This window comes from Lolium rigidum, chromosome 7, assembly GCF_022539505.1.
Source record: "Lolium rigidum isolate FL_2022 chromosome 7, APGP_CSIRO_Lrig_0.1, whole genome shotgun sequence".
In the NCBI taxonomy this organism is placed as follows: Eukaryota; Viridiplantae; Streptophyta; class Magnoliopsida; order Poales; family Poaceae; genus Lolium; species Lolium rigidum.
The window spans coordinates 125,062,054-125,074,306 of record NC_061514.1 but is presented as its reverse complement, the minus strand read 5'-3'; the positions used below and the strand labels follow the sequence as shown (position 1 = coordinate 125,074,306).

The 12,253-nt window shown below is 46.3% G+C and overlaps 1 protein-coding gene across 2 annotated transcripts; it reads right to left on the bottom strand.

Annotated features, from left to right (window-relative positions):
• Positions 1-2,503: 2,503 nt before the first annotated feature.
• Positions 2,504-11,369, bottom strand: LOC124675431 (anthocyanidin reductase ((2S)-flavan-3-ol-forming)-like). Of its 2 annotated transcripts, XM_047211505.1 has the most exons (6): positions 11,075-11,361; positions 3,786-3,952; positions 3,504-3,704; positions 3,253-3,412; positions 2,964-3,180; positions 2,504-2,864 (listed from the first exon to the last, which is right to left on the bottom strand). In XM_047211505.1, the coding sequence occupies exons 1-6, from the start codon at positions 11,202-11,204 to the stop codon at positions 2,717-2,719; spliced, it is 1,023 nt and encodes a 340-aa protein (XP_047067461.1). In that variant the 5' UTR covers positions 11,205-11,361; the 3' UTR covers positions 2,504-2,716. The 2 variants fall into 2 exon arrangements, with proteins under 2 accessions (XP_047067461.1, XP_047067460.1); XM_047211504.1 differs by having other exon boundaries at positions 2,504-3,180; positions 11,075-11,369.
• Positions 11,370-12,253: the final 884 nt, after the last annotated feature.

Genomic DNA, 12,253 nt, shown 5'->3' with positions numbered 1-12,253 from the left:
AGAGGTCAAGCTGGATTTATTTTCAAACTTGATTATGAAAAAGCATACGATAAGGTTGATAGAGATTTCCTTTTGAGAGTTATGAGGATGAGGGGCTTTAGCCCTAGATGGATGTTTATTATTGAGGGGCTTTTACAGAAGGGTTCTGTTGGTGTCAGGATTAATGATTGTAATAGTCAGTTTTTCCTTACTAGAAGATGTGTGAGGCAGGGGACCCTATCTTCCCCATTCTCTTTAATTTTATGGCTGATGTCTTCACCAAGGTGTTGTTTAAAGCTGCTGGTGATAGGCAGATTGCTGGCCTCATGCATGAGCTAGGTAGAGGGGAATCATTAGTATGTAATATGCTGATGATACTCTTCTCTTTCTAGAAAATAAGTTGCAGTCTCTCATAAATTTGAAGTGGATCCTAGCTTGTTTTGAACATATGTCAGGTATGAGAATAAATTTCACAAATGTGACCTTGTACCTATTAATGTGCCCGAGGAGGATGCTCAACTTACTGCCCTGACATCACAGCAAGCTTAGAAAGGAGGATATTCAACCTGTTGTTGACAAAATCCTCAAAAAAGCTGGTGGTTGGAGAGGAAAACTTCTTAACCATGCTGCTAAACTAGAGCTGGTTAGAAGTGTTCTAGCTAGTATTCCCCTTTATCTCCTTAGTGTGATTAAGTTCCTAAAATGGGCCATTACCCTTATTAACTCCCAAATGGCTCACTGCCTTTGGGACAATTACGAGGGTCACCATAAATACCATCTAGCTAATTGGGGGCTGGTCACTAGGAAGAAGGAGTATGGAGGCTTGGGCATTCCTGACTTATCAGAGATGAACATGTGCCTCTTAGCCTCTTGGATCAAAAGATATCACTTAAGTGAAGACAAGTTGTGGAACCAGATAGTGGATACAAAATATAATTTGGATAATCCTAATCTTTTCTCTTGTTCTTTCATTGGTGGCTCTCCCTTTTGGAAAGGGGTTATGTGGGCTGCCAAAGCTGCTAAGATGGGTTATCAGTGGAAAGTAGGAAATGGTAGAAATATTAAATTCTGGGAAGATCATTGGTTTGGATCTTGCTCTCTGGCCATTCAATAGTGGGAGATATACTTCCTAGTGAATGAACAGAATAGGTCCATTGTTGATCACTGGGATGGGTTTTCTCTGAAAGTGACTTTTAGGAGATGCTTTGACCATAGACTGATGCTGCAATGGCTTGATATACAACAAATTGCTCAAACTTTAACTTTGAATGATGCAAAAGATAGTTTGATTTGGATGTGGGAAGCTAATGGTTTATATAGTGTGAAATCAATGTATGCTGTTGTTAATTTTGGTGGGATTAAACCTATTAATATTCATTGTGTTTGGAAAACTAAAGTGCCCCCAAAAATTCAATTTTTTATTTGGCTTCTCTTTCATAACAAGTTGGTCACTAGAGACAATTTGGTTAAGAGACAGAATGTTGACGACTTAACCTGTGTTTTTTGCAATGAGGTGGAGTCTTGTCAGCATCTCTTTTTTGATTGTGTGATGGCCTCGAAAATCTGGAGAGATATTGTTATGGCTCTAGGTCTTAGCCTTAAGATCACTAGTATGCATGACATTTCTTCCCTTTGGAATGACTTTAAAAAGAATAAAAATATCAACATGATTTTTGCTGCTGTGTTGAGAACCATCTGGATTACCAGAAATGATTCGGTTTTCAGCCGTTCACAATGGCTTGGCATGCAGGGGCTGTGAAGACACTTGGCTTACAGCTGTGCTCAATGGAGAGTCCTGTTGAAGGAGGAAGGAAGAGGAGAGCTGATGATGATGCTGAGCAAGGTGGAGGAGGTAGCTCGGCTGCCGCCGCTGCTATTGTGGCCGGAACCTGGTTGACGCCTCAGAAGAAGGCTCGATCGACTCTGGAGGTCTGCGATATGAACATCACACGAGGATTTGGTCCACTGCTGATCACTGCTGAGGACTTGGGGAGGATCCTGATGGCGAATGATCTAATCCTGGTGGGAGATGGTGCCAGTTTCCAAGTCAGTAGCCATCCTTGAGCCTTTAGTTTGGTTCCTTGGGTTCCTGTGTTGTTCTATTGCTCCAGGGTCAGGGTGCGCGGGAGCGCGTGTTTTGAACTTGATATGTTGTATGTGTTTGGACTGTGGCTGGTTTCAATATATTTGAAACCGGGGTGATGCCCTATTTCTCTAAAAAAAAATGGTGTGTAATCCATCAGGGCCGGGGGCTTTAAAGTCCCCAATTTGAAATAATGCCTTCTTCACTTCAGCCTCTGAAAACGGTGCAAGAAGGTCATTATTCATGTCACTTGTTACTTTCCTTCGGACTTTGTCGGTTGATGCACTTCCAAGGTAAATAAACTGTCAAAATAAAATTTGATAATATTACTCTTTCCATCTAGATCTTCCCACTTTGTTCCAGAGACCAGAGTCATCAATGAAGTAATACAGGAGTACTTTGTCTCTTTAAAAGGGAACTGTAAAGAAGGGAAGCATTTGGTAGGAAAACCCGCCTGTGGCCTTGGCGTCAAGACCACACTACGGGGCAAAAAACAACAGGAGATCAGATCCCCAATCTTCAGAGCCATAGAGACCTGCCCAAGAACGAAGAAAGCACACTGTCGTGTTGTTCCGAGACCTGCCATTGACGAAGAAAGCACACACTGTTGCGTTCCGATCACATACATACGATCGGCAGAACAGGAGGAGCATATCAATAGGGAAGAATCCCCGTGGTCCTGCCGTACTCGACGAGGTCGTCCAAGATCGCACCTAGGTCATCGTAATTGTAGACGAACCCTTCTCCGATGAGCTTCTGAGACGAGAGGCACACTCTTGGCTTCTCAGGGGACCCATCAAAACTGCAAAAAGAAGGCATGGATATCGTTACAAACAAAACAAAAAGTCCATGTCTGTGTCCAGGTCTCGAGGATGAGGAAAGGTAGCTCTCATATATATACCGTTGGGATTTCACGTTGTATTGTGGGTACTTGTCTGCGAAGAGACGGGCGATCTGCTTGACGGTGGTGTCGTGGCTATTGCAGATGTACCTCCCAGACGAGGCCTCGTTCTCGGCGAGGAACACCTGGGCACGGCAGAGGTCGTCGATGTGGTTTATTGACACGGATTCGGTGATCAAGTGCATGGCTTCCAGGAGGTTTAGCTGTTCCTCGTCGCCTGAAAATAACCAGCTTCATGGGTCAACACGTTAATTATATGCAGGGACGCCAACACATGAATGTGCCTCACCGGACAACAAGGAGAGGACGACGGGGACGCTGGTTCTGGCCTGCGACACCGGCGCCGCGCCCAGGGTGAAGGTGGGCAGCACGCTGACGAGGCTGAGGCCGTTCTCGTCCGCGAACTTGCCCGCCGCCTCTTCCATGAGCACCTTCGACACCGCGTACCCCTGCATCCAGTAGAACAAGCACCAGCGTCAGCGTCTTGTTCCTTCCCAGTATGTGTGAGACTGACTGACTGAACATATATCATGTCTATACCCAAGCCTCTGGCTGCTCCGCTCTCAGGTACGGCACGTCGGACCAGGAGCCCTCGTCCAGGACGTGCCCGTCGCCTTCCAGCGGCCTCTGGCACACCGCGGAATCCGACGACGTCAGGATCACACGCTTCACTGTCCCCGCTTTCACACACGACCTCATCACGTTCAGGGTTCCTTGGACGCCTGCCTGGACAAGATCTCTCTGTCGCAGTCCCACCACATAGCATACAGTAACTAAGATGGATCATAACCAAAACATGAAATGAACTGGATTGTTGTTTACCTCAGGATCCAGTGACCCCATGTCCATCGGAGCGGCGACGAGGAATACATAGTCGCAGCCCGAAACCGAGTCGTCGAAGCTGCCTTCCACATCCAGCTCACCACGGAAGATCTCCAAGGGGCCAAATGCTTGCAAATCCTTGAGGTGGGAGGTCTTCTCCAGGTCATCTACAGTAACAAAATTACATACTACTATATATTAAGGTATGCTTCGCTGACTTTTTTTAAGCGTACATGCCCATCAATCAGCCGAAAGGTCAAACCCACTTGAGACTCAGAACCACAACCACCCCCTCACTTCTACAACGCAAAGGAAAGAGGAAACCCCAACAATAACACCTTGGAAAAAAGGCGCTTGACTGTCATCCCCCTTAGGATGTCGGCTTCTACTTGGAGATGCTGCTACTCACGCTTGAGCACTTGGGACACAACTCAACTCAAATGCAAATGGACAAAAGTAGATTTGGTGCAGCCAATGTTAGCTGCGTTTCTGGTTTTCTTCACTTGCTACTTGATGTCTAAACTGATACAAAGGGGCTTATTTATAGCACTAGTGAGCTCCATCAAAGACCGAGTGTTCTAGCCAGGATGTCCGCTAGCTGGTCTTTGGTGCCGATGCACTTGACATCAATCTTGCCGCCGTTGGCACACTCACTGATAAAATGGAACCATGTCTCAATGTGCTTGCTTCGATTATGGAAGACCGGATTTTTGCATAGTTGAATTGCGGATTTATTGTCCATAGAGATTGTCGCAATGCCATCCTTCTTGCCGAGGATCTCGCAAGAAGACGCCCAAGCCAAACTCCTTGGCAAGACGCCATCGTTGACGCAATGTACTTCGCCTCGCACGATGAAAGTTCGACCAACTTCTGCTTCTATGAGTGCCAAGTCACGGGGCTACGGACAAGCGTGAATAGCACACCTATTGTTCTATAGCGGCAACCATAGTTGTGTGTACTAGCAATGTACCGTAACAAATGCTTTACAAAATTCATCTGATGTGTCGTGGGCTTCTCCAAGAAACAGGTGATGTAGCATAGGGCAAAAGCACCGTCGGGCTGATTCTGCGCAAGGTACCCCAGGCTCTAGACAATGTTGCGAACGTTGCATCCATCGGTCGGTTAGAGCTCTTCTTGCTTAGCCCGAGCCTCGGCTCCATTGGGACATGAACGGGTCGCAATTGCCCATGCCGGCCTTGTTGAGTAGCTTGTCAGCGTGTGCTGCCAAGCCAAGAGTTAACTTGGCAGTGGACTCATCCCCTTCATCTCCAGCTTTAACTTGGAGATCTCACGTGTGCTTGCTCCAGTCGCAATCAAGTCGTCGACATAGACACCGAGAAGTAGTTGTGTGTACCCAATGTCGTGTACATAGATAGCATGCTTTGAGGAGATCTTCTGAAACCCAATCAACAACCATGTGTTTCTTGCTTGCCATTCTAGACCCTTGGGATTGTTGTAGCCTGTAGTGTGCCTTGCGTAGGTGCACCACCTTACTCTCTTCTACTTCCGACAAAACTAGGTGCTTGAGCCACATACAACCCCTTCTGAAGATCGCAGTTTAGGAACGCCGACTTGAAGTTCAAGTGGTGCACCTCCCAACAGTTTTGCGTTGTAATCATGTTGAGCATACACATAGAGTAAAATCTGGCAAACTCTTCATCGAAGTCGACACCGGCACACTAGACATGGCCCTTTGCAACAAGGCGAGCCTTGTTCTTGATAGCGTCGCCAACAATGTTCTTTTGTGGTTTGAAGAAAACTTGAGCCCAAGTGGGCTATGACCTGATGGAATACTCATGAGTTCCAAGGTGTCATTCTCCTCGATGTTGCTCATCTCCCCAAGCATGGTTGTACATCAGGATCAATGTAATTCAGCCTCAACGAACGTGTAGGGTTCTTCACCCACCTAAAAAAAATCTCCTCGGCGAACTCAGAGACAATGTTGTTGATGGTGTGGTACATGCACATGTGTCATTTGCTGAGGTTGGCGTCACTCCCGCTAGAGGTGACACAAAATCCAATGGAGCGCCATGACCTACGGGTTGTAGGTAAGACACAACCGCTGGTGTGGATGGTTTCGCTCGCTATTGTGGGGAGTGGCAAAGCTGGTGCCGCTCCCCTATCATCTGCATTCTCGATATTTTTCACAGCAATATCGGTTCCTGAAACCAGGAAATCGAAGGTGAACATGTTAGCGGGGTGTGCGTCAGCCTGTTCAACCCACTCATAGTGCGTTTTCTCGCCAAACACCGCGTTTACGAAGACATGTGCGCGATTGCAACATTGGGTCGGACAACTTGTAAGGCTAGGAGCTAATATTATATCCCATGAGTACTATGGGCGTGCTTCGTTCATCAAGCTTCATGGTCTGGGAGTGTGTCATCTTGACATGTGCGACACATCCAAACACCATAAGTAGTGCAAGCTTGGTATCTTTACATGCCATACCACATGTGGAGTTTTGTTGTCGATGTTGCGCATGTAGGAGCGGTTGAGGATGCAAAACATCATGTTCACATCCTGTCCCCAAAATCTTCTCCGCACTCCTCGTGCCTTGAGCATGCTACGAGTCATGGAAAAAAGGGTATGGATGAGCCGGTCCGCACTCCATTGTTCCGAGAGGATTAGGAATCGACAAGTGCCCTTGAGTGTCGTGCCCGGCCTAGTACGTGTCAAAGCCTTTGGAGTCGAATTCACCGCCACAATCTATTTGGAGCATGCGTAGTTTGCATCTTCGGTGCTTACCTTGAAGCACATTTCCGCCTCTGATTGGTCCTTCGAGGCGAATCATCAGCTACATGTAGCAGATGTGATCATCCAGGAGCAGCAGGAAGTATCTCTTCACGCCTAATGTTGGAGGAGAGATGTGCATGCAAAAGTCACCGTGGACCATCATAAGCTTTTTCCTCGCATGAAAATTGGTCGTGTGAGGAATCAGGTCATGACGCTACCGTGCCAGTCACAGAGTTTGTCGACGCGGTCGAGCTCTAGGAGACCATGCACGATGCATGTCTTTGCCATCTTCTCTAAGTCACCAAAATGTAGATGCCAAGGTGCTCGTGCCAATGCCATGCATCACTTCCGTGGCTAGCTAATACACAAACCAACTACACGATATGTAGGGGAACCTTGTATAGAGGTTTCGTGAGCGAGCCCCCTTGGTGAGGAGGTGCTGGTTTTTTTTTATCGCGGACGTAGATAGTTCTGCCGCATATCATCGTCTCACATCCGTTCTCGTCGAGTTGACTGGTGATACTTTTCTTCAATATGTGAATGAAGTAGACCTACGTGGGCACGTGGTGCCTGTCGTTGCGACATGTCAACATTACGGTACCGCGCCCACATATGTCCCGGAGTTGTCACCAAACTTCACGAAGCTAGTGACTTTCTTGTCAAGATCGGTGAAGGCTCTATATTCACCCATGATGTGGTTTGATGCACTAGTATCTAGATACCGGAGTGCATCGATGTTAGTGGAGCACATAATCCCAATGATCTCTTCGTAAAAGAGCTTTGTGTCTTGCTCAACATCTTGGAGGAATAGGTATCTAGATACTAGTGCATAGGTGCGGAAGCCACATCTACCACTTAGGAAGAGCATAAGGACAATGGCGAGTCCACCTTTATATGCTCCACTAACAAAGGAAAAGCAGGGCTCACACAAACCTCCCGAAGCTCAGGCATGATCTGTAGCATGGAAGCCATGACCCTAGTGATGGCCTCACCTCGGCGGTATATAGAGCAGAGGGTAAGGCGGACAACAACGATGAATCATCCCCAATACAAGGATCAAAACTGCCATAGAGCTCCTCTCCCTAGCTTCCGAGGCCAACACCATCCTCATGTGAAGGACGTGGCATAGTAGAGGTCTTCAACATAGCCGGCAAAAGAGATAACCATCTTAGAGCACCTCCGCACGCTCTAGAAAGCTCTCAACCCATGCCAGGCGGCCTTGCAGCTGCTGATTCGGAGCAGCTAAGAGGATTACAACACAAGATGGGACGGGGGTACCGAGCCAACGGGAGAAGAAGCGATTGTCGCCTACAACCCATAACAAAGCGGCCTTGAGGTTGACGCGAATCTCCACCGACCACACATGAAGCAGGAGCATGATGATGCTTGTTGCTAAGGCGAGACACTATTGGCGCGATAAGTCATGCCAACGAGCTGAGAGGACACCTTGGATTTCAGCATTCACACACATGGTGGCTGTTCTCCAAGGGGATCTTTGCATACAACCGCACAATGCTTATGAGCGACGCATCTTGCAGAACTGTAACACCTACCAAAGAGCCATGTTGGGATGGGGAGAAGGGGCAAAGCCGGGGCTGGTGACGCAAAACGACACGGATCTAGCCGACACAACACGTCTTGCCAACCATAGCTTGTCTCCGCTACATGCATCACACACGGCTAAGTTGGTTGAGCGGCCTCGGGTGAGCTTTTGGTAGCCGACATCGTCATTGGGGCGAACATCTCCTTCGCGATGCCATCGTCCTCACCTGTGAGGGGGGCCCTTGAACCGATCGCCATACCACACACCGAGCAGGATCCTGCCGGAGTGGAGCAGTTGCGTGGACCGCAATACATCGTCACCATCTCCAATTACCTCGCAGCAGCTCCCCAAACCAAGCAACACTGGTGCTAGGAAGGAGCAGCAGGAACAGAGAGGGCGCAAGGGATACATGTAGAATTCTACCGAAAAACATCGTCGTTGGACAAGGAACCTAGCAGATGGCGCAACACCGAGGCCAGAGGGGTTGAAAGACGGAGGAAATCGGCATCCGGAGGGATAGGGAGAGGTTGCCACACAGAGCTCGATGGCGCTAGGGGAGGCCGGAGGGCGGAGATCCGAGCGGTGGCACGTGCTTACCAGATTACGGCGGCGACATCCAAGGACGGAGCCAAGATAAGGGGCAAGAAGTAGAAGGCATAAAAAATTAATAAAACATAATGTGGTAAATTCTAATATCATACGTTTAGTTCGTCTAAAATATATGTTGTCTTTTGTAGCATGACTGAAAGAAATACATGTATATACATATTGTTTGCATTTATATTAACATCATGATCGGGATTTAGTGGATCGACGTGGGTCGATACCGTGTTCCACAACCTAGGGTAGAGGAACGGGGGTCATGGACCCAAAATTTAGTGCATCCCTACCCACGTCCTAAATTGGCACACCGGAGATATGTACCCTCGATCGCTGGGATGTTGACCCTCGATCCCGTTAGAGCAAGTACAATAGAGTCCAGTCAGCTGACTATAAGACATTAAATAATATATTTTAGATGAGTTGGAGGAAAGAGAAGAGGAGAAAGAAGGGAGGTGGGCTACTATGCAATAGCCAGCTCTTGCACGTGCTCCTAGACACTTTGTGAGAGTGAAATGTGGGTCGTATATTAGTAAAGTACTACATTCTTATAGCCAACTATTGTACATGTTAGCTATATGATGACTACAAATGATATGACATCTTGTTATAGCCAACAGTTGGCTATATTATTGGAATTGCTCTTATTCAACTCGGACGACTCAGATTTCGGGCAACTATGGTTATACTTCCTACAGTCTTACTTCCATAGGCTTTCCTAAAAAAATTACGTTCATACTATTCACTATTCAGAGATGAACCAAGAACTGACGATTGGAAATTTAAGCCAATAACAAGTAGATGCGCGAGCAAACTAACTTGGATTCCCTTGTCGCTTCGCATGTGCACCTGTGCTATGTGGATCGCCGCGTTCGATCGATTTGCGATTGGGAATTGCGATAGACGGCTGCACATAGTCGGCGGCTAGGCATCCAAGGTCAAAAGTCAAAACCATCCCCGCAAGTGCGTGGTGTTGTTGCTGGTCCAAGTCGCCTGTCTACTTGCTTTTCAATGGTGGGCTATTTTAGCTGGGCTTGAGCCATATATTGATGGGCTTAAGCAGACGTAAACAGGGGCGCGATAGTCATTTACGGGAGCTGCTTTACACCGACCTGGTCGGTGTGTAACAGCCACCGACCACCCCCCCAGGTATGTTGGGCCGGCCCAAGTTTCTTTTTTTTTCCTTTCTCATTTTTTCTCGGTTTTAAATCTGAACAGTTTCAAATTTGAACAAATTTCGAATTGAACGATTTTCGAATTTGAACAAATTTCGAAAGTGAACGATTTTCGAATTTGCACAAATTTCGAAACTGAACGATTTACGAATTTGAACAAATTTCGAAACTGAACGATTTACGAATTTGAACAAATTTCGAAACTGAACGATTTTCGAATTTGAACAAATTTCGAAACTGAACGATTTTCGAATTTGAACAAATTTCGAAACTGAAGGATTTTCTAATTTGAACAAATTTCGAAACTAAACGATTTTCGAATTTGAACAAATTTCGAAACTGAACGATTTTCGAATTTGAACAAATTTCGAAACTGAACGATTTTCGAATTTGAACAAATTTCGAAACTGAACGATTTTCGAATTTGAATTTTTTTCAGATTTGAACAAAAAGAAGAAAGAAAAACAAAATAAGAAAAGAAAACAGAAAAGAAAAAGGAAAAAAATAAAAAACGAAAAAAGAAACAGAAAACCGGAAAAGACAGCGAACTGGGCCTGGCCCAAACCCGACCAGGGGGTGTGCGGTGGCCCGTAGCCACCGACCTGGTCGGTGTATAGGTTTTCCCGTCATTTACCTTGCGTTAAACTGCAACTACCTGATCGCTATCGAGTGAAAACGAAATAGTCAGGGGGGTCTCGCCCCCGGTCTACCCCTCTGAATCCGCCCCGCCGGCAGCCGAGCTGGGTCACCAGTCACCAACATGGTCGCCGAGCACCCCTCCTCCGCTTGTTCACAAATCATGACATGGAGGAGGCTTGGGAACGAGGTGGAGCACGGCGTCCAGGACGAAGTGGAGCTGGACGGCGACGGCGACAGCGACAGCGAGGTGACCACGCTAGAGGATAAGGGGAAACACGAGGCGAGGCAACGCTCCTGGTCGAGGGCGACCTCCTGGAAGAGCTACAGGCCGGAAGGAGCTTCTGGCCGGAGGCGACCTCGTCCTCGTCGGCCGGCCGGGATCGAGGCGGAACCAGGAGGTCGAGGTCGCGGAGCTCCTGCTCCTCCGACCTGGGGCTTGCGGACGATCGGCCGGCGGGTGAGCGACTGAAGGCGGCGGATCTATGGGCGAGCGGCTGACGGCGGCGGGTCGGTCCCTTTCACTGACCGATCTTTCCTTGGCTGAGTGAAGTATCATACAAGACAGATGCAGAAGCAAGAAAGGGAAACAAGAACCGAACCGGGGTTTCTGACGGTCGTCTTGACGGCGTAGCCGTGATCGAGGAGCGTCTTGATGAGCGCCGAGGCGATGTAGCCGCTCCCTCCGGTGACGCAGGCCGTCTTCCTCCTGCCTCCAGCTGCGGATGCCATCGATCGCTGCCCTCTCCTAACTGAACTACGGAAGTCACTACCTCTGCTCAGGAATTGGAAAGTTGACTCGAGGCACTGAGGCTCTCCTGCTCCAAGGAGCCTGCATTTAAATTGCGCCCGAGCGTGTTTGGTCCCGGAGTTACCCGCGTGAACCAGTGGCTGGGTTGATAAATGCTGATTTTTCGGCTGGGTTGGAAATTCCCAGTATATTCAAATAGTACGATATAGATAATATGCTATTGAATGCAAATTGTTGGCAGATAGATCACATTAAAAACTGACAGCGGTCAGATGTATCATTGCGAATGCCATAGCGCAAACACGCACTACCTCCATTCCAAAACTTAAGGTTTATTATTTTTTAAAGTTAAAATATATTAAATTTGACTAAGTTTTTATTAAAAACTATTAACATGTAAAATATAAAATTAATATTATTAAATAGATAATACAATATATATTTGTATAGTATATACAAATTATTATATTTATTGATAGATTATTGTAAAAGTTTAGTCAAACTTTATTTGTTTAATTTTTCAAAAAAAAAATACCCTTTAAACTTTGGCCAATGATATACTGCTCCCTCCATTCACTAATATAAAAATTTATAACAAGCTAATTTAGCTTGCTAAATGATCTTACATTAGTGAACATAGAAAGTAGAAAAGATCACCGGGCCAGATTAAAATAGTAAGTTCACTTAATTCTGATGACACACATTTTTTACCATTGGATAGGATGAGTTTAAACTTTTTCCTATGCATGCAACCGGAAGTGATTAGAAAGAATTATAGAAAATTAAAAATTAAATACAAAAAAGCTTGACATTACCCGAAAAGTGTCTTTGGCTCTTGGGCACCAGCGCTCCTGCTATTTAAAAAAAAAATCGAAAATCATACATATTTGTTTCAAAAAAATCTAAAAATAAATCTAGACATAGTAAATGATGTAACCAACAAGCGTGTAAAATTTTAATATGAACTTATTTATATTGTAGTCTACACAAAAAGACAAAATCAGTTGAAATTTGGAGATTTAAAATATGC

What these genes read in the sequence shown, in the direction of transcription:
- LOC124675431 (XM_047211504.1), bottom strand. Translation starts at nt 11,204, where the DNA reads ATGGCATCCGCAGCTGGAGGCAGGAGGAAGACGGCCTGCGTCACCGGA. An exon ending in TGGGGTCACTGGATCCTGAG is followed by an intron (nt 3,705 to 3,785) that starts GTAAACAACAAT and finishes GGACTGCGACAG; the next exon opens with AGAGATCTTGTCCAGGCAGG. An exon ending in CGGAGCAGCCAGAGGCTTGG is followed by an intron (nt 3,413 to 3,503) that starts GTATAGACATGA and finishes TACTGGATGCAG; the next exon opens with GGGTACGCGGTGTCGAAGGT.